The sequence below is a fragment of the Euprymna scolopes genome, chromosome 40 (assembly GCF_053919585.1).
Source record: "Euprymna scolopes isolate OS-2025 chromosome 40, ASM5391958v1, whole genome shotgun sequence".
Lineage (NCBI taxonomy): Eukaryota > Metazoa > Mollusca > Cephalopoda > Sepiida > Sepiolidae > Euprymna > Euprymna scolopes.
The window spans coordinates 2,358,961-2,382,727 of NC_136521.1; the positions used below are offsets into that span (position 1 = coordinate 2,358,961).

The following is a 23,767-nucleotide window of genomic DNA, read 5'->3' on the forward strand; positions in this document are numbered from 1 at the left end:
TCTTTTGCTCAGCCCAAAACAGACGTATCTGAGGTAAGCTCTCTATTTCTCATTTTGGTTACTACTAATTCTGCTACAAAAAACAACTACATTTATTCATAATATCGTAAAATCATGTATACATTACAAGTAAAAATAATATCGATAAGGTTTGGAACAAAACCACATCGTTAGACAGATTTAAACTATATTAACGTTTAGTGTTAATCTACTATCAAGTGTTTGAACGGCATTTCAGGTAACTGCTAATCTAGAGGTTAAAAATGAACTAAAATGAATGTATAAATATATTTTTTTTTTAATTTTGACCCCTTAAAACTATTTTTACCTGCTAAAGATCCATAAACGAACGGTTCATAAATAATTCAATCATTTTAGGCCCCTAGCGCCACTCTGTGTCTTTTAGTTTCGGAATTGATAGATTTAGAAAATACTGAAACAGACAAACAAACAGAAGGAAAGACTTGGTGAGCTTTATAAATGATATTAAATTATACGTGTCTCTATTTGTGTACAAGGAAAGTTCCGCATCAAACGCTCAAATATCAAAAGCTGTGGCTGCCTCAAGAGACACTTCTTAATTAATAAATAAAAACAACACAAGTGCAATCAGTTTTAATTAGAAAAAACTACATTTATTCACAATATCCTAAAGTCATGTATACATTTCAAATCACAAAATAATATCGACATGGGTTGAAACACAACCACCTCGTCTTCCAGGTGTAAACTTTATTAACGTTTAATATTAATCTACCAGCAAGTGTTTGAGCGGCTTTTCAGGTAACTGCAAATCTTGGGGTGGCCAGCGATACGGTTGTATAAACTCATCAATTTGGGGTAGCTGCTAAATATATTTTGGTTCTCCATGTACATGTTTTCCATGCAACAGTAGAACATCATATCGCACCACATCATCTGAAAAAGAAGAAAGTTAAACATATATATGTATATGCATACGTTTTTTTTTATTTATATATCTTTTACATCGTATAGTTACCACTTATCAAGGCTTAAAACCCTCTCAAAATTAAGCGTAACGTAATGTGAATTTTATAATTTAGACTAGACTACCCGTGACTCGTTGGGTCAGTATGGTATATTAGCTATGGAATTAATGTATGAGCGTGACACTTGTGACGTAAAGAAAATAGTTTTTTGTAACATAACAGAAACATTTCTATGAAAGTATATTAAAAATAAAAAAAGAATATAGATAGATTTCTATGAGTCGTTCTGTTTATTATTGTTTATTTTTTAAAGACAAACAACTTACAGCGATTGAATTATAAGTGGTCTGCCATATTAGAAGTAAATCTGCACTATTACAATTTTGATATATCGTTTAATTTAAACGTGAAAAAAAAACAATTGGACGCTGAAAACATACACAGTAAAACAATACGTTGTAAAATGTTCTTATGGTAGTCAAAACTAAATTTATTTGTAAGAAAATTGCGTTAAAATAACTTAATATGGAAATGAACGATGTAAAAAAATGTAGAAAGTATTAACAATTATTTAGATAATATAAATGTCAAAAAACAAACAAACAATTGGGATGCTGAAAACGTACACAGTAAAACAATACGTTGTCAACGGCTCAAAGTTGATTTATTTGTAAGAAAATTGCGACAGTATACTTGTAATACAGAATAGTTGCAAAACATCCTCACTCTTCCCATATTAAATAATAATTTCTTAATAATAACGTTAATATTTCAGTGCGCCGGTCAAATTCTGCAAAAGTAGTGATTTGTGTTCATTTGTTTACGCTGTTATGGATTTATGTTTATGTACACATGCACAACCGGAAGTCGTAAACCGAGTGTTGGGTTACAACACTCGTTACAAGGTCATTTGAAATTTATAATTATATAGATTAGAGGACGGTTCTTCAAGAATCTGTTCACGTTGACTTGAAAGCGACCATAGTCAGCCGGGAAGAAGCTCCGTGATATTGTGTTCCGCAGATAAGCAGTTCTGTGGACAATTCTGCTCAGGAAATTACACTTAGATTAGGCATAGATAGGGAACTTGTAGTTGTAGCTAGCCGGGTGTTTTCCGGTAAAGTTATACCGGAGAGAGACATAGAGTGAAGACCAGTCGAGTTCATCAGTGCAATTGAGAGATCAGAAAGAGACTCGCAACGTCTTTTCCATGAGCTATTCGTTGAAGCGAGGAGAAGATTTCCAGACAGGTTTTGTAACCTGGCGGAGCTGGGAATGATGGTTTGAGCAGCTCATTCCCCATATTTTGCAGTAGTACACTATGCTAGTACTTACTTGGCTTTCATACCAGTTGGGAATTGCATTGTAAGTGAGATAACTACTGGAACGGTAAAATGATCCAACCAATATTGGCAACGGATTCAATGCATTTTATAATATAATGAAAACATTTTTATGCTTATCTCAAATAAGATTCAGTTTTATTAATTACATACATATATATATATGTGTGTGTGTGTATGCTCGCGTGTGGGTGTGTATGTGCGTGTGGGTCTGTATGTGTGTGTGTGTGTGTGTGTGTGTGTGTAAGATCCTGGTTTGAGGCAGTTGCCTGTCAAGCCGCACTGATGAGCTGTGAAACAGCGAAACAGTACTATATATATATATATATATATATATATATATATATATATATATATATATATATATATATATACTGTATTAACAAAACCAAGATTCAAAGAAAGAATTGATAGCAACCAAAAGTGTATTTCATTGTTAGTTACAATGGTTTCAAGACTAATTGGACAAATTCAAACATTATTGCGTTTGAAAATTAAATATGTTTTAAACTTTGTTAAGATATTTTTTAACATATTTTAATAATTCTTTGTTCCTATCTCACCATCCTTCTCTCTCTCTCTCTCTCTCTTTCTCTCTATCTCTCTCTTTCTGTGTATATATATATATATATATATATATATATATATATATATATATATATATATACTAGCAGTTCCGCCCGGCTTTGCTCGGGCCCTATGTACTGTTCATAATGTTATGTGAATATGTATATATTAAAAAGTATGAATATGTACGGTAATGCCTTTCTATATAATAGGCTTCCTTATCTTCCTTTGAGAAAAGTTAGTAAAGACCTCAGACATCATTTTTTTTTAACTTTGACCCCAATTCTGACCCCATAACATTTATTATTTTGGGCTGTTTGCCCATGCCCAAGTAACCTACATCCAAAATTTCAAGTGTTTAGACCCAAAATTGGCTGAGGAGTTTGGTAGAGTCTACAAAGGTTAATAATGTAAACTTTGACCTCTGTACAGCCAAATTCCCGTTCAAGAACTAATTAAAAAGCTTGCTGAATGTCTGAATACCCTTAATGTAAAATTTCAAATGTTTAGACCCAAAATTGTCCTAATAGTTTGCTAGAGACAGCAAAGGTAGAATCTTTGGAACTTTGACCCCTTGGATGCCAAATTTTCAGCAAAAACTCTATTAAAACCCTTGTCCCGTGGCTGCATATACTTTATGTAAAATCTCAAATGTTTAGACATAACAATTTGGTCAAGACCACAAAGGTCATTTTTTTTAAACTTTGACCCCAATTATGACCCCTTAACATTTATTGTATTGGGCTCAAATAAAGTTATTAAGTTAGAGCCATGTCCAAGTAACCTATATCTAAATTTCAAGTGTTTAGGCCCAACATTAGCAGAGGAGTTTGGTAGAGTTCTCAATGGTTTAATCATTGAATTTTCACCTCTTCACAGAGAAATTTCTGGCCGACAACATATTTAAAAGATTTCCCTAAATCTCAATAGCCCGTATGTCAAATCTCAAGTCTGTAGACCGAAAATTGATAGAGTTATTTGGTAAGGAAATGTACACAGATACACACACACACACACACACACACACACGCGCACACATACATTTTCACTTTTATATATATATACTAGCATATCAGCCCGGCGTTGCCCGAGTGTTTGTATGTGTATGTTGAGCAAAAAAAAAAAAGAAAACAAAAAGTGGTAGTAGAAGGGCAGGCTCGAACCAGTACAGCGAATGAGGAAGAGAACTGCAAAAGGAATCTGACGTTTTTGCTGTTACGACCACCGCCAAACTGGAAATGCCGGGGGTTTAAGTTATAGCTAGACAATCGCAAGAAAAGGACGACTTTAAAAAATATCGGCGAAAAAAGCGACCTCCTCTGTAGAAAAGTGCCGAGTTGAAAGTGAAGATATTAATGTTTTTAGCCAATTTTTCGATATTTGTCGTCTGAAAGGTCGAACTTATAAGTGATACTGATCTTGTAAAAATCCGTCGCATCTTTCGAAAGTTTTAGGCAGACATGCAAACATGAAACTTACATACATTTATAATAAAAATTTTCGAAGTAAATCGATTAAAAAGTTTTTCCTATCTCTGAATACCTTTTCTGTAAAATTGCAAATGTTTAGACCAGAAATTGTCTGATTGGAAGAGACCGCAGAGGTCAATTTTTTTAAATTTTGACCCCTATTATCACCCTTTTAGATTTATTGTTTGGGTCTCAAATCAAGTTATTAAGTTAGATCCATTTCCAAGGAACCTATATCTAAAATTTTAAGTGTTTAGACACAAAATTGTCGGAGGAGTTTGGTAGAGTTCTCAAAGGTTAAATCGTTGAACTTTGACCCCTTAACAACCAAATTTCTGGCCGAAAACCAATCACATTGATTTTCCCAAATGTCAGTACCCTATATATCAAATTTCGAGTCTGTAGGGAAATGTACACAGACACACAGACAAACAGATAGACACACACACACAGATACGTTCAGTTTTATAGATATATAGATTAGCATTTCAGTCCGGCGTTGCCCGAGTGTTTGGAGGTGTATGTCAAGCAAAAAAAAAAGCGGTCAATTTTTTTTTTTAACTTGAGCCCTATTATGTCCCCTTAACATTTATTGTTTTTGACTCAAATCAAGTTATTCAGTTAGATCCCTATCCAAGAGACCTATATCTAAAATTTCAAAATTGTCGGGGGAGTTTGGTTGAGTTCTCATAGGTCAAATCGTTGAATTTTGATCCCTAAACTGCCGAATGTTTGGCCGAAAACGGATTACACAGATTTTCCCAAATCGCAGTACCCTGTATATCAAATTTCGAGTCTGCACACTGAAAATTGACAGAGTTATCCCGTATGAAAATCAAGTGTCTCACAACCTGGGGCTAAAAATTGAACTCTATATGTGATACATAGACATTCGAATGTTTCATTAAAGTTTTTTTATTATCTCTCAAACATTGAATTAGTAACAAATTGAAAACATAAATTGTTCTCTCCCCAAGTAACATTTTCCATATTTTATAGTGTATGTTTCGTTTTGGTCCCATGGTCTTACTGGATTCTAGGGCAAGAATTCATCTAGTCTGGTGGAGTATCCAGCTTCGTGCTATTACTTAAGGTAACATCAGTTGGAGCTGGTGAACCATTTCTCGTAAACGCTAATATAAGTTAGCCATATTGAGGATATATATATATATATATATATATATATATATATATATATATATATATATATATGCGTGTGTGTATGGGTGTGTAGGTGTGCCTCTATTTGTGTTTGTGTGTGTAATAAATTAGAAAAGTGTTATAAAATGTCATCAATTATATAATTCTCAAAAATATTGACAGTCACTTAATATGGGTGCCACGTTGGTACAGTGGTATCCTCATCAGTCCTGAATGCTAGTTTTTATTTTGGTTTCGATTCCGCTGATGACACCTAAATACGTTTTCTTTTGCTTTTGAAGCCACGACTGTATAATAATATATAACAACTTCGGGCGAAATAAAATATCATTTTTAAGCATATTTTAATCCCGGAAAAAGCCAGCTGCCCCCCGCCGTTTTTTATAGATATATTTTTAGCATTCATATAAAACGAACTCCTTTATTTCTTCCTAAATTCTTTTATCTCTGATTAGGTGTGACCAAGTAAGACCCGTTTCAAATTTTTAACCTAGCAATCATTAACCACTATCCTCGTGTGGCTTTTGGATCTTAATATCGTATACCAGCTGGGGCAGGCGTCCAGCTACGCCCCGTTGTAAAATACGCTTTAATATGATATTTTAATTTGTCCAGAGTTCGTATATATTGTTATAGTGTCGTGATTTCAAAAGTAAAAAAAAAAAAGTATGTGGGTGGCATCAGCTCGAATCGAAACCGAAAGCAAAAGTGTAGCATTAAAAGCTGGTGACATTACCACTGTACACTAGTGTCAAGCAGATGAACTGATTAAAAATAAAGTAAGATGAATGTACAAAATGTATAATGATTTTTTTTTTCAATTTTGAAACTTTTTTTGGCACGATAAAAAACTAGTTTAACCGGGTAAAGACCCATGAAATACGGCCCACAAAAATACAATGATTTGAGGCCCCTAGCCCCGATCTGGGAAGTTTTTGTTTCGGAGAGATGGAGATTGAACACTTACATTTATTTACAAGTACTTTAAGAACATTGCTTGGTCCTTGGGTACATATGCTGATGACACTACACTCTATAACAGGCATTACACTACGCTCTATAACAGGCATGACAGAAAAACAAATGAACACATAACTAAAGAAATGGCAAAAACACTAGAGGATGACATCCAATCTGTAGTGGAATGGGGACAAAAATGGATGGTCACATTCAATGCTGCAAGACTAAACTGGTTTCCTTCAATAATTACAAGAAACCATCTCTGCCACCAATAGCAACGGCCAGTGACTCCCTGTCTGAGAGTACATCTTTCAAACTGCTTAACCTAACGTTCACAGGAAATATGAGTTGGAACAATTATATTGAAAACATTGCCAGGGCCGCTGCGAAAAAGGTAGGCTCTCTCTACCGTGCTAGAAAACTACTGACACCTGAAAGTATCCTGTACCCCTATAAGGCCACCATTCGCCCATTTATGGAGTATTGTTGTCACATTTGGGCTAGTGCATCTGCTACTAGTCTCTCGCTCCTAGACAAGGTTAAAAAAAGAGTCGCCAATCTGATAGGCCCTGAACTGGCATCTAAGCTTCAGCCTCTGTCCCATCGACGAAACGTTGTATCCCTCAGCCTGTTCTACAAGTATTTTAGTGGTGAATACTCTGACGAACTGCAGAAACTTGTGTCCCCACGACGTAGACACCCTCGACAAACCCGACAAGCAGCTAAATCCCACCCCCACACAGTAGAGATCCCTAGATGTAAAAGATATTTCTACTCCAGTAGTTTCTTCCCCAGAACCGCTAGACTCTGGAATTCCATTCCAGGTTCCTGCTTCCCTAACTGTACTGACATGCAGAAGTTCATGTGCAAAGTGAACCGACATCTTGCTGGCCAAATCCCAACATAGTGCCCCAGTAGTTGCTGCCCCTGATAGTAGCCCCCTACACCAAAGTGGCAATGCGCCTTGTTTGGGGTAAAAATGTAATAAATAAAAAAAAGATAGGTAGACAGACAGGCAGACATAGTAACTTTTTATAGATTAATTTTTAGTGATGCTTAAGTGGATTCTACAAATTGTTTAAACTTACCATGTCACCCATGAAAAATTTGCTTCCGTTGTCACGCATGCCCAGGGTCCGCTCCATGAAGGGCATAATTCTGTTGAAACTGTTCATATATCTCCAGTTCATATAATTCTAGAAAAAAAGACAAAACTTTCATACAAGCTTTTGAATAAACATAACAAAATAAAAGGACTTAGACTTAAATAGCATTTAAGATAACAGAAAAGGGTTTATAAATTTCTACTCTCCGATTTTTTTTTTTTTTTTTTTTTTTTTTGCTTTTAGCCGAAAATGTATACGGGTAGGTTTGATAACAAGAGTAATTAGTCAGATTATAGGGCACGGCTGAGGGATGCCAAGTAATCTGAACGATTATTATTATCATGATCTTTCTGACTTTTTTTTAGGTTAGGATTGGTTATTCGTATTATATAGAATATTCCTGGGCTCTATGTAAACATGTCTGAGTTTGACGATACTAATATGAAAGTAATAATAGTCTACATCGATCGAAACGTGAGAATAGCATCCAAAAATGAAAACAGTAGTTTGAATAATACCTAAAAGAATAACATTTCAATCTTCATCTAAAAAGTATAACGTAGTATTCACGGGGAAGGCTTATAGTAAGCACAAACCTCTTTATATATATATATATATATATATATATATATATATATATATATATATATATATATATACTAGTATTTCAGCCCAGCGTTGTCCGGGTATTTGGAGGTGTATTTGGAGAAAAAAAAAGCGGTCAATTTTTTTAAACTTTGACCCCTATTACGACCCCTTAAAATTTATTGTTTTGGGCTCAAATAAAGTTATTAAGTAAGATCCATGTTCAGGAAACCTTTATTCAAAATTTCAAGTGTTTAGACCTAAAATTGTCGGAGGAATTTGGTAGAGATCTTAAAGGTCAAATCGTTGAAATTTAACCTATTAACAGCCAAATGTCTGGCCGAGACCCGATCATGGATTTTCCCAAATCTCAGTACCCTGTATATCAAATTTCGAGTCTGTAGACTAAAAAATGACATAGTTATTGCGTAGGGAAATGTACACAGACACACACACAGACACACGCACAGACACGTTCACTTTTATAGATATAGATAGATGTAGTTGTTATATGTTTAGCACTCGGTACCCACACGGTGTGTACGGGCAGTCACAAGTTAACAAAGACAAGAAAAGAATTCAGTTCGCTTTTTTTTAAATGAAACAACATACATTTATTTACAAGTACTTTAAGAACATTGCTTGGTCCTTCGTTCTAAATAATCACGAACTCGAGAGTGCTTGATATAACTTTGCCGTGTCGAACATGTGATACCTTGTCCTTGTCCGGGCCTGTTTAGAACACGTATTTCCCAGTCGCTTGTAATAAATGTCTATTTCCGTCTTCTTTTATCTCGAAGACGTCTCGAATCATCTACTTCCCACTACGTCTTATCAAGCGGTAGCGGTTCTGTTATAAATGTTCTGGTTCAGAATTTATATGATGTCAAGACCTTCTTCTGAATTTGACATAGCGTTTCAGTGTGCTTTCCCCATCATACTTTTTCACAATGTTAGTAGGGGTCCGTATACTGATGAAGTATGCCAGATCAACGTCACAATATCGGGAAAATGAAGTCATTCAGGAACATCCAGATTCTTGTGAAAATTTTACAATAACTATTTGCCATCTTCTCCGATATAATAAATAACTGCAAAAATTCCCCTCTGATCCAAAGTATCGTCGGTTTGCAACGAGAGATGCCAGATACTAATTCAATACATCGAGGCACATAGCAGCTATCTCATAAAGCTTTCAAACACCATTTTATACATATTGCATCCTAGGGCAATACCATCCCAATCGCAACATCTTTAGAAGAATAAATCCCTAATTTTTCTCTTAATATTTAGTCGTACTACTACTCCCAGTTGTCACCAAAACAAATTCTACACTTTCCACAGATTCCGTCCTTTCGCCCCTCCCCCCATAACTGGCTTTGAAATACATAGACCTAACCTTCTCTTCGTATTTCTGATTATAAATAATTACGTCTCCCTCGCCAAACTATTCTTATTATCTGCGCTCTGATAATTCTCATATTTCGGAATCCAATTTTACGTTTCCTAAACGAAGGGTTACTAATATTACAATATGGCGTAACTAAGAAACATATTACTTCGTACAGCTTCAAGTTCGCTTCATGCTTAGGTTATTATTGTCTTATGTGTGTGTTGCACTTCACAATTCCTTGAGCGTTTGCTATAAACATTAAGAAGTCTCAAAATATTGTGTATCCACAAGTAATGAGGACATAAACAAAAAATGCGTCCCAATGGTTCTTTTTATAGTCCGTGAATACGTGGGTTTGTGTGTGCGTGTGTTTGTGCGCGTATGATCAAAAATCAACTTTTTTTCAAGCAACAGCAAATATATAAGTGTATATAAACATCAAAGAGTGCAAATTTTCCTGAAATAAAAATATATGTATACGCAGTAAATTTACAGTACAGGTTTTATTTTTGATTGTATTTCTATTTAAACAAACTAGGCTACAGCAACGCGTAGCCGGGTACAGCTGTTATCTCTAATATCCTGCTTGTTTCTTCCTTATGTTATACGGTCGGGCGTTATATAAAAAGGGTCTATTGAACTGATCTCTCTTTAACCTTTTGATGTATACAGTGAAACATCTAGTGGTTACAATGAAAATTTTATGTGTGGGTTTTTCATTTATAATATTATTTTATGTGTGGAATTTCATCTATACTATTATTGTATGTGTAGAGATTCATGTGTGGGTTTTTCGTCTATACTATTAATAAAATTCTAAATGTTTATTTATTTACTTATGTGTGTATATATGCCAATAAAACTTTCGAACGGAGGCTCCAAATTGAAGAATTCTTTTTTTCCCCTGAAAGGGGTGTGTTCCTACATTGGCTGATCTATATATGGTTCGTAACAAATAACGCAGAGGTACACAAAAAGCCCGAAATTAGGGCTTTGGGGCCCTCTGTTCAATTTTCGAAAAAGCTATCTGCCCATGTCAACGGAATTTAGCACTGTCTGTATACAGTCGCGGTAACATCTTTCGGCATACAGACTTGTGGCACAATGGATAACGCGTCCAACTGCGTATCAGAATACTCCATGTTCGAATCCTGACAAGTTCGTAATAATTTTAACCAGTATTTCATCCAACGTTTACTCATCATCCTTAACCTTATTGAGGGCATTTCTGTTTTTTTTTCAGTGATTTTGTTTTGTGCATATGGGAATTTACCATATTCCGAGTCCACAAGGTAAGCGTTGATGGTAAGACGATGTTGAGTGTACTTGATGTTGAGTGTATTTGATGTTGAGTGTACTTGATGTTGAGTGTGTGTGCTGACGCGGCGCAGCTACTAATATGCAATAAAATAGTCCATGTTGTATGTAGGCAAAAAAACATTCGTTGTATGTTCGTCCCTTCTCATTATTTAAGTTCATCACCTCTGAATGAAAACCAAACAACAATAAGTTATATACTATTACCGCGTCAGCACACACAACGCCGAGTCAAACACAAAATCGAGTACACTCAACATCAAGTACACTCAGCATCCTTCATCCGTTCGAAAGTTTTATCATTATACACATACACACATAAATTAAACATTTAGAATTTCATTAATAATATTGATTAATACTTCCCATCTAAGCTGCAATATGTTTTAATTTCATACATTATTATGAAGTCGCGTTTCTCTTCCACTTGCAAACGCGGAGGCGATATCTTTCGTGTTAACTTGTTCGACATTTCCAATCACTGTTCAAACTCTAAACTCATTACGTGTATTACCAAGTGAAAATACTATCTTTATAAAAAAAAAAGGGGGGAGGGTGGCACGGTCCTTAAACTGCAGTGCGCCTCACGGAGGGGATCACCTCAAACACACAAAAGGAAATAAATCCGAGAAAGTAGAATCTCCACTCCTGTTGCACATATTCTCCTGCCAAATCTGGAATTGTCGGAATTAGCATACATACGAGTAGGGGGGGAAGAAAAGACGGTTTAAGTCTTGCAACGAAATGTCGACGTTGCTTACAAGCAGTCTTTCCTTGTAAAAGTAACAAATGGGTAACGACGGTCGAATTGTAATTTGTCTAAAACTCTACAACAACTACTACCACAACAGTAGATCGGCCACCCCTTTTTATCTACTCCAACTCTCAGTCAACGAGATTCACGCGTGACTGAAATGTCTATTTAACTTGTAAAGAATAGGCACTCAGGTTCGTTGATTAATGGACCACCGGCCGTGTTGGCCACAGCTACCAGCACGCCTTTCTTCCCCACCGACCTACCCTCGGCAAGTCAACCAATTCAAAATTCTCACAGAATCTCTCCAGCACCGAAAAATAAAGCTTGTTTTGTAGTTTCCAGCTTCACGCGCACACGAGATTTTGCGAGAACGCACGGAATAAATTGCTGGCCACCATCTTTGTTTTTCTTTTTCTCGGCCTGAACTCACTCGCTTAGCACCTACGGTCAGACTTCTGTCTTTCTTAGCTTTTGACCAAACCAAGCTATCTTGCTAGCTCATTAACCCTACGTAATTAAAATCGAATGCTCTACCTTTGTAACGTATTATGTTTATGTTCTAACATTCTTTTGTGCCAAGTTAATATTTTTGGGAACTATTTTAATATAAATAATTTAATCTGTAAATACATGTTAGCATAAATAGTGCATATGTTAATATATATTTATAAAAATAGTAATAAAAAATTTGAAAAAAGAAGTTGCTTACGTCGTAGTTGCTGCAGTTGCTTTCACCACCGAAACCGTAGTCATTCATGTTGTACTGAATATGAAAAAGAAAACAAAATAAATTGAATTTTATTCTTAATAATCATTCAAATCTAAACTTTTCCTTTTTAACTGAAAGACCATGAAATATATTGACTAGTTCTTTATTTTGTATGAAAAAAAAGTATGGACTAACTTTCCTTTATTCCATGCTAGCAGGGACAAACGACGTTGCCTGGGATTAAATAAGGATTAACGAATGTTTCACACCTTCAGATTTTATTGTCACCGAAATAGGTGAAATCACCTATTTTTAATCAAATCGATAAATTGTCTGCTTTAATTGAGGGGGGGGGGGCATCGCTATGCACCGAGAGGACGCTGTACACGCCTTTCGGCAGTTACTTAGTACACATCGAACTGTAGTGAAGAAAAAAGAAACGTCTTCGCTGTGGTTATAAAATTCCAGATTTTGTGAATGTTAGTACACGAGGTCCACGAATTTGAGCTAAGTCGAATATCCCTCATTGGTATCAGATACAATCGGTAGACCCTAGTACAGCCTTGTTTGTGTGAAATCGTTTATGCGAAAGAAAAATGAGTATTAAAGAAAGAGTATACATTATACACGTAGACATTTTTAGGTGGATATATTTTTCTCTTTCTTCTTTTTCCTCTTTTTACTTTCTCTTGAGTTTGTTTCACTGCTGTTGACGCTGTTGGACATGTGATTAATTTTTGCCATTTATAAATCTGCACATTCCTGCGTTTTGTGATAAAATTCAAGCTGAAGTTAGCAGTTCGGACAAGATACTAAAGATGTGTGTACATGCTATGTGCTCTTCGTCTAAACAGGACATTAAAATGTTGAAGTGAACTCGTCTAAGTCACTTGTCAAAGTATGTATATATTTAAAACTGACGTGGAACCTTCTCATTGGCTATACCTCCTTCTCCTTCTCCTCCTTAATTTTCCTTTCCCCTTTCCCCCGTGTCTGCTCATCACTTTCACTACACCGATGAAGACTGAAGGATCGATCGAAAATATGTACTTGCAAAAAAATTTTTTTTTAATTTTTTTCATAATATTATTTTGTATTCCTCACCAATTGCAAACGAATAAAGAAAATTAATAAGCTTTTATACTTTTCGTATTCTTTTTTTTTATAGATTTCCATTTATATATGTAGTTCATACAAATATTAATTAAACTCACCCTGAAACGTCCGTTCCTCCAGTGGAAGTACCTCATGTAATCGTGCATGATTTCATAGAAGCAATCGCTGATGTAGTCACATCTGAACATGTCCATGGGGTTCTTGGGGTAAAGATCTAAAAAAATAAATAAACAATAATGTAGTTTGATCTGTTTTGGTTATTTTACTTACTAGCATTTCAGCCCGGCGTTGCCCGGGTGTTTGGATGTGTATGTGGAGCAAAAAAAAAATAAAGTGGTTGTAGGAAGGCAGGCTCGAACCCGTACCGCAAAGGAGGAAAAGAACGGTGTAAAATCTAACGTTTATGCTGTTACGACCACCGCCAAACCGGAAGCGACATTTTTTAAAATTAAGGCTAGACAATCTAAAGGAGAGGATAACTTTCCAAAATATCGGCGAAAAAAGTGACCCCTCTCTGTAGAAAAGTTCCTAATTGAAGGGGAAAATATTAATGCTTTTAGCCAATTTTTCGATATTTATCGTATGAAAGGTTGAACTTAAAAACGATACTGATCTTGCTAAAATCCGTCGCCTCTATTGAAAGTTTAAAACAGACATGCAAACATACATACATACATACATACATTTATATATTGGTAACTAAAAATTTTCGGCCCAAACTGATGAAAAAGCTTGCCTGAATACCCTTTATGTAAAATTTCAAATATTTAGACCAGAAATTGTCTGAGTAATTTGGAAGAGACCACAGAGGTCATTTTTTTTTTAATTTTACCCCTATTATGACCCCTTTACATTTATTGTTTGGGGCTCAAATCAAGTTAAGTTAGATCCATGTCCAAGGAACATATATCTAAAATTTCAAGTGCCAATACTCAAAATTGTCGGAGGAGTTTGGTAGAGTTCTCAAAGGTCAAATCGTTGAACTTTGACCCCTTTATCGTCAGATTTCTGACCAAAAACCGATCACATCGATGTTCCCAAATCTCAGTACCCTGTATATCAAATTTCGAGTCTGTAGACTAAAAATTGACAGAGTTATTGCGTAGGGAAATGTATACAGACACACACACATACAAACACACACACAGACACGTTCACTTTTATAGATATATAGATTTATTTACCGCATTTCCCTAAATAACTTGTTGTTTTATTCAGGGTTATATGGCTGGTTGTGTAAGGTGGGTGTTTCACTTTGACCGTGTCATTTCATTTCAACCAGTAGGACCAATACGTTGTATGGTTCCGTCGTAAGAAACAAACAAACAAGGAAGGACATTAATTTATTTATATTTCGGACTATTAGTTGTTGTTTTTGATCTTTTATTGTTTTGTTTATTCACAACGTTTCGGCCAACTATTCCTCTGGCCTTCGTCAGGCTGTAACCGCGACGGATAGGAACTTCGAATCTCCTAACTGCATTCTCAGCCACCACTGCCACCCGTAGTTGTTGTCGTCTCACCACATTTTGGCCAATTAACCTCTGGCACGCTTTGGGTGGGATTGAAACCGCTATCTTCAGACAATGTTCATCTGGAACTGTAGAGATTCAACGTCTCCATCAACTGCGCAACGGGCCCCGAAGGGCGATCAAGGTTGGATTCTTTGATCTTATAAATCCACGTTTATTTATCTGATCTTCTATAGGACATCACAATACTTCTCAGCATTTTCTAAGTGCAAATAAAAACATTTATTAGTGGTTCTTCCAGCAGTAACACATTTCATTATCTTTCAAAATCTTTTCCCACGCACATATGTTATACACCGGGCTGTAGTCGATGTTTACACATCGACATACAAACCAAAATGCATTTGTGCGCATATCGTGTACGCATACAATATCGTAAATAAAGGAAATTATATTTTTGACCTATCAGAAAACTTCCATAATTAATTTGAATTTTTTCTGGGAGCTACCTAAACATTTTCACAATTCTTCTGCAATAAATCTATGGAACCCAGTCGACCCGAATCTCGTGATTGGTGTCGCAGACGCCCCCGCTGCAGGCGCCCATCTCTGCAACATCTCTTTCCACTTATATGCACACAAACAGTAGGAAGCACGCAAGCACAAATCATAGATATAACTGTCTGTCAATCTGTTAAACCATATTCATTGAAATATTTCAATCTTGTTTCACTGAATTCCAGTTCTAATACGCTATAACAAAAAGAATAATTTATTGAATCGAACACAGAAGTTTTGAATACGTTTTTCCTGTCCCTTGAAACTCACGGGCACTAATTAATCAATGAAGACATCAATCCAAGCAAACTCGAGTTTCTCAGCTTGTATATGATGATTGCAACGTCTTGTCAAACGAGTGCCACTCCCTCAGGCATTTGAAATCCATGAGCCCAAATGCCTGAGGGAGTATCTATACAAAGATGATGTTACAGAGTCTTAGCTTTGTACGACAGCTAAGTCTCTCTCTCGGTTCAAAATGTTGAGATCCAGCAACAAGCAAGAGCAAGATAGCCAGCAACAAATTAAACTGCAGACCAGCTTAATGCGGGTACTGGTCTCCCGCTTTGTTTTTTAAATCAGAGATTTGCTTCTCCTAGAAAGGTTGCCTTCACCACGGTTTACGGGAGCCCTCTCCACCCCAATACACATATACACACACACACACACACACAAATATACACTGTGCTAGTTGGCCGTTGACCCAGAAAAAGAGTTCATTCGCCCTTTGGAAGGATTAAAAAAACAGCTAGTATATATATATATATATATATATATATATATATATATATATATATATATAACATCGCCCATTTCTATCCATTTAATCCAAGCTAAATACTACTTGAGGATACGCATTAATGAAATTACATTATCCAATATGCTCATTAAGACGAGGTGATTTATATTTGGCGCAGATAGGTACTTTTACAGATATAAATACCTGCATTCTGCACTGTAATTCACTTGCGAATGTTGGAGGTTTCTATTCCGACAGCCGTTCGAACTATGGGGAGGTTAGAGATATATTCTGAACACCGTTCTCAACATGGGGAGGTTGAGGAGGGCAACGAACAACAACCGTACTTTACTTTCTTACGCAGATGGGTATGCTTCACTGGCAACGCCGGTTAACGGAGCCAGCTAGTATATATATATATATATATATATATATATATATATCTATATATATATATAAAATTGCTTGTTTCCAGATTTGTCATCTATAAATATAAAAGCGAAAATGTATGTATGTATGTATGTGTGATCGCATTTTCTGTATGTCTACAAACGGCTTTTTTCAGAGAAGCGGTCGGTCGGTTCACAACTTTTTAAAACTTTTTATATCACATATAAATCGAAATATCTCAATGTTAACAACGAAGCTCGCCTGTCTATTTAATTTGCTCGATTTTGGGAAGATAAATATTCAACATTTGTCGCTCGCCGCATGTGGGTTAGTCTTTTTCCTATAACATCTTGGGGGGGGGCGTTCAGCAGTAAATGAAATACTCTCCTGCAGTCAAACTTGACCTCATTAACTCATTAAAACGGGCACCTTCCAAATCCAAGTAATTAAATGAATTCAAACGTGTTTCCGTTAGCATCTCGCGGTGGGGCAATGGTTAACGTCGTACTTTTTTTTTTCACACTTTAATTTACAACTTTGCCTCAAGGGTTCGGGTTCGATCCTCATACTTACTTTTTTTAACCCCCCATCCCCACCCCTGGAGTTTCCACGCACACCTCAAAACACCCGGGAAACGCAGGGTACCCCTCGTTAATCATTAATTAAAGTCAAATACTGCTTAATGATACGTGTTAATTAAATGCAATGATTGTAAACCGGTGCGATTTGTTTGGTCGACTTGGTATAACCGATTAATTAATAAAAAAAAATGTGGCTTTATTTTTATACGTTAATGATAAAAGAAATAAATACAGCTCACCATATTCCCGGGCCAAGTACCTGCAAATCGCCATGGTTTCGGGCATCATGTCTCCATTGTCCATTTGCAAACATGGAAGATTGTAACAGGGGAACTCTAGAAAAGAAATAAGAACGTATCTTGCACTTAAATAGAGTTCAAATGTTTATTCTGAAAAAATAGTGACATATTGTTACATTTTATATATATATATATATATATTATTATTATTATTATTATTATTATTATTTATTTATTTATTTATTTGATAGTAACAGTTACATTTTTCCCTACAAACAGTCATCTGTTTCAGTCAGTGAGACTTCGTCAGGTGACCCTGAACCATTCGACGCCAGAGAAAAGTTTTTCTCTATGGCGTCGAATAGTTCAGGTACTCCTGACGAAGTCTCACTGACTGAAACAGATGACTGTTTATTGCGACCAAATGCAACTTTTTACCCTCGAGTATATAATAAAAAATATTGTTCTCTTGTAATCGAGCAATATCTAACAACCTTGTTGTATTCATTGTTCCCTACTTTTGAACATCTTAAACCCGAATTCATATATATATATATATATATATATATATATATATATATATATATATATATTATTATTATTATTATTATTATTATTATTATTATTATTATTTATTTATTTATTTGATAGTAACAATTACATTTTTCCCTACAAACAGTCATCTGTTTCAGTCAGTGAGACTTCGTCAGGTGACCCTGAACCATTCGACGCCAGAGAAAAGTTTCTTTCTATGGCGTCGAATAGTTCAGGTACTCCTGACGAAGTCTCACTGACTGAAACAGATGACTGTTTATTGCGACCAAATGCAACTTTTTACCCTCGAGTATATAATAAAAAATATTGTTCTCTTGTAATCGAGCAATATCTAACAACCTTGTTGTATTCATTATTCCCTACTTTTGAACATCTTAAACCCGAATTCATATATATATATATATATATATATATATATATATATATATATATATATATATATATATACGCACACGCACACACAAGCAATGGCTTATTAATATACATATAGTAAAGTAATATATTGGTTGGTGTCATTGCATGGGCATATTTGACATTTCTCTGATCATTACAGCGAATGATACATACCGAGATTGAAGCAGTAATGATGACTGCTACGGTCACTGCTACAACTGTAATAATAATGACAATAATAATCACACACACACACACACACACACACACACACACACACACACACACATATATATATATATATATATATATATATATATACTAGACTACCCGTGACCCGTTGGGTCAGTATGCTATATAAGCTATGGAATTCATGTATGAACGTGAGACTTGTGACGTAATGAAAATAGTTTTTTTTTACAGCGGCTGCAGTTTTCTAGCAGATTTAGACTTTCGCAATACGAAAATGCGGCTATAATTTCAGGACCCTAGCACCAATTGGTCATAATTTTTATTTGCAAATACAGACAAAAGTTAGTTTAGCATTAACATATTTTGTTCCTGAAATGATTTATATGTTTTGTAAGTAAAATAGTTAGAATTTATTACATATTAAAAAATTTGTTTTCCTTTTTTAAAATAGTAATTTCGACGAAAAAAAAATGTGGTCGACATTTTTAATATAAGGAACAAAATCATGTTTACACCGTTTTGCGATTTGTTCATTTCTACCACATAGACGAAACGTTCGACATTTTTTTTAGAACGAAAGCATATCATTTAGAAACCCGCGATTTTATCGCAAACGTTTTGTTCTAATCACGTGTTAATTTTAATAGGTAAGTGAGAAAACATTACATCTTTTATTTAACTTAAAATGTTTCGTTTTTATTAATTAATTTTATTTTCAGCAATTCTGCAGTATACGGACGGCGGCAATGGTGGTGGTGGAGGGATAACTCCAATGTGTTCTTGGTTAGATCCCGCAGTGAATAAGTAACAACCAAGATTTTTTTCCAAAAACAAAAATATTTGAAAACCAAAACATTTATTGAATATATATATATATATATATATATATATATATATATATATATATATATGTGTGTGTATATATATATATATATATATATATATATATATATATATATATATATATATATATATATTAGAATTATAATTTCTTTTTCTAATTATACATAAACATATTTCCGGATTGATGGCATCCGGACGGTTTACTCAAACATAGAAAAAAATGTTTCCTAATCGTGTAAAATTACCTATTTTTCCGAATAATCGCTCAAAATTGAAAATTAAACATACTTTTCCTACGAATAGAACGCCGACAACATTTTTTACAGCTTTGTTTAACAACTTATGAAGAATTTAAAATAATAAATTTGTTAAAAAATGAATTTCATATGTGTAAAAAATATGACATAATAGATTCAAGTATTTGCTGTTTAAAAAACAACAAAAGAAAACAGTATTTAATGTAATAGGAACGTGCGCATTTACCGATCCGGATTTCCGTTTGCATGTGCAGATAAAATACAAGAGCATGCCAAGCTATGCTAAGGTTAATCAGCTATGGAAAACCGGCAGTAAGAATGTAAGGAGACGACATTTAAAAAATTGGAAGAAAAAAAGATTTTAATCACGCCCTCTAGTTATAAAGGCCCGCATTAGTTCCATGGTTATTGATAGTGTAAGGGGGATAACTCTGTCCAATTGTCTAAACGTTAATGTTTATGCGCGCATGCGCAACCGGATGTCGTAAACCGGAAAGTGGGTTACATCACTCGTTAAAAGGTAATTTGAGTTTCATAATTATATAGATAGATAGATAGATAGATAGATATACACGCACAGAATATTACAGCGTTTCATCGTTGAATTCACTAGAAGAGATGCACCTCTAATTTCCGTTAAAACATGCATCTAGGAGAAATAAAACCTCTTATGTACAAAACAAAACTGAGATCTACTTAATGCTGTGGCTTTTGGCAGCCACTGCACCGACAAAGATTAGCAGTTGTACTAAAACGTGTGGCTGTTTCTACACAAAGTATTCACCATCATAAACAAATCCTCTGTGTGGATTTCCGAACAACTTTGTTGTGACAGAGCTCATACGTCGTAATCGACGGATAAGTCCATCATATATATATATATATATATATATATATATATATATATATATATATATATATATATATATATATATAAGTAAATTCTTGGCACAGCAAAATGGAAGGAGAAATTTCAGAGGAAACATAATTTAATTTAAATCAAAAACAAACAAAACGGGTAGGTGGAATTGTTAAAATTTCTTTAAGGTCTTATCGTCTTACCCTCTAAGAGGAAACGTCAGAATGATAAATTAAAAGCTAAGAATCGAATGAGGAAAGAGGGAAATTGGTTTCAGTTGGAAAACCAGTGAGAGAAAAAAATATATAATTCTCACTGTTCAGGTGGTTTTTTAAATCAGTAAATATTTCCAACTGATGTTTCAAAATCTAGCCTGTGTAGACAAAAGATTTTGAAACATCAGTTGGAAATATTTATTGATTTAAAAACCACCTGAACAGTGAGAATTATATTTTTTTTTCTCTCACTGGTTTTCCAACTGAAACCAATGTATATATATATATATATATATATATATATATATATATATCATACACATACAGTACTACCTCAAGCAAGGATCGGAACGCGACCGCCCGCACGACAGTCAAGCCTTTTAACCATTATGCCAATCAGCAGCTGCTGTGTGTGCACTGAATTAACGATGTTTTTACATCGTCCGAATACCACAGCTCGATTTGTTTACACAAAGGGCATCGCTTAATACGCTAATGGTATATCGTGTATCACTTCCCAATATGCTCCATTCAAGATAAGGAGATGCTAGTCTGTATGTATGTGCTTGTGCGCGCGTATGTGTATGTAAACACAGAGAAGGTAAGATATGTCGTAATATGCAGTCACTAATAAATTAAAACGAGTTATTAATCGATTTTAACCGATTTTGATAAAAACTTAACTTAAGGCTGATTAATTATTTTTTCCGATAGTCAAGCTATTATTTGTAAGGGCATTAGAAAACAAAACATCACACGTATATAGCATATGCGTACATTAATGTATTGTACGTTATTAGATATAGTGAAGTTGTTACCGGTGTGTTAACTATCAATAGAACTACCTACTAATACGGTTCGACGATCTGGATAGATGAAGCGTCGCATTTATATTCTCCGTAGAATCAGGTTCTAAATGTGAATGACTACGTAACAAGGAATCTGTCAACGAACTCTTATGCAATTTTACTGTTAACGTAACTTAAATAACTCCATATCTATTCAAAGTTTGTTTTTAACTTAGCTCATATACTAATCTTTTACCGTAACCCATCTAGTACTGACTAGAATCATCGTTGCTTAACCTTTATTTTTCTAACATAATCGCTGTTTAAACGTCATTTTATTTTAATTAAGTTAATTCTGCAAAATTAAAAAAACAACAATTTCTTACCATTCCTGCAACGATCCCAGTCGGAGAATTCGTATCTCTTGTCCATATATTTGACGCCAGCCATGGCCATCATCATACGAAGGATCTCGGCACGTCCGCGGCCATTGAAGTAATGGAGGGTGTAGTTAGGCATGGCGAAGTGGTTTTCGGCTTGATTAGTAACCCAAAAACAGAACAAGTTGTTGCGGTTCAAGCGACTACAAGTCTACTTTTGCGACGAAGACCAGGACCGACAGCGTATTTATGCTATGACGGCAATTAAGTTGTTAGCGCTGACGAATCGGTCAACGTAAACCCGTCCAAGGTTATCTATAATAATATTCCGTACTCGATAGAGTTTAATTTGCGCTGTAACGGACCAATTGCATCTATGCAGGTGAGAAACTCCATTGCTTGTCTGGCGCAGACCACGTAAGTGATGTTGGTTGATTCCAGGTGCAGTTCGGTGTTTATTGTCGCTTTTAAATACAGTTAATTACACACGTTTGTTTCGCGTAGTGATGCCAATTATCGAAGGGAATGATACGCTGTGGGATCACATTTAAATTCTTATCTTTCTGCTTAATTGTTTACTCATTTGAAATTTTTTACAGATGACGCATGTATAAATAAAAAAAATAAATGCTACCTGCCCCATTTAGGAAAGTTGCAATATTAATTAATTCCTAGCGAGACTTGCGGAAATTTCGCAGTGGCATCTTTCATATGTGACTAGAATCAGCTCGGCATAAAAGTACGTTTGAATATGAGATTTTGATTTATGCAAATTTCGTATTTATAATCATACTAGCGGGGGTAAATGGCGTTCCCCGGGTGTGGAAAGAGAGTATAGTAAAGCTATTTAGAAACCCAGCCCTAAAAAAAAAACGTTTGAATCAAGCGAGTACCTAAACACCATGAATAAAATAGAAAATAGCAGCTGGTACCCGTGCAAGTGAAAAATATAATATAAGCTATAGTAGCCAAGCTCGAACTTGTAACGCTCTGGCCCACGGCACTCTTACGGCGTAACGGGCCCTGGAAATAACGACTTTAAAACGTATATTGAGATTGCGAGGCGTGAACGATTTTGCAAAAACTGATATTCGCTTTTAGCACACCCGAAAAACCCTACTTTCGTGTGTACAAAACAGGAAAACAAGTAGAAAAAAACGAGACTTATGCATTTTTGATATCGTGGTATGCTTAAAGATTAAATTAAAGTCTCACGATAATTTTTTTATTTATTTAATTGTTGGGTGGAAGATCAAGTTAGTTACAAAACACCCTCCTCTCTCCATGTTATTAATGTGTTGTTTTTTTTAATTAAACAAAGAGCAAGAGAATTTATTGGAACGTTTTTTTTTTACAAAGGAATCACCACTTATCAAGGCCTGGCGGCTACTCGAGGTTAAGGGTTAATGGGTATACATGAGTCAATGTGATTATAGCGTAGTAAACATAATCATTGGCAATTTTGTAAATTGGATTACTTAGGGGGACGGTTCATCAAGAACTTGTTTACGTTGGACGTGAAGACAATCAGATTGTAGTCAGCTGGAGAGCAGTCAATCAGAAACGAGTTCCATAAGCGTGCAGTCTAAGAAGCTTTGGTCATGGAAGCTACATTAAGGTTTAGGCACAAATAAAGAGTGTGGGAAATTATTGATAGTGGTTTGGGCTAGACGAGTGTTTTTCGTCAAAGTTTAGCGAGCAGGGGGGCTACACCTAAGCTCAGCTGAGCATTTTCCATGAAAATAACGATAAAGCAGAAACAGGCTCTTTTGTGGGAAAGTGGTTGTCAGGACGAGAAAAGGGCATCCCCCACTAATTTACGCAGTCTATTTTGAACTCTGTCAAGGCAGTATGAGATGCTTCTAGCAGCTCC

General features: G+C 35.2%; 1 protein-coding gene across 1 annotated transcript; it reads right to left on the minus strand.

The window, feature by feature from the left end:
• Positions 1 to 753: 753 nt before the first annotated feature.
• Positions 754 to 22,033, minus strand: LOC145265281 (S-crystallin SL20-1-like). Its single transcript, XM_080121060.1, has 6 exons — positions 21,901 to 22,033; positions 17,413 to 17,508; positions 13,532 to 13,647; positions 12,318 to 12,371; positions 7,539 to 7,646; positions 754 to 918 (listed from the first exon to the last, which is right to left on the minus strand). The coding sequence occupies exons 1-6, from the start codon at positions 22,031 to 22,033 to the stop codon at positions 754 to 756; spliced, it is 672 nt and encodes a 223-aa protein (XP_079977186.1).
• Between the last annotated feature and the right edge of the window lie 1,734 nt (positions 22,034 to 23,767).

Bases quoted from the DNA above. Each gene is read 5' to 3' on its own strand.
- LOC145265281 (XM_080121060.1), bottom strand. From the start codon at position 22,033: ATGCCTAACTACACCCTCCATTACTTCAATGGCCGCGGACGTGCCGAG. The intron at 13,648-17,412 runs GTGAGCTGTATT...TTATTTTTTTAG, and splicing joins GTACTTGGCCCGGGAATATG to ATCTTTACCCCAAGAACCCC. The intron at 919-7,538 runs GTAAGTTTAAAC...CTTCTTTTTCAG, and splicing joins AATTTTTCATGGGTGACATG to ATGATGTGGTGCGATATGAT.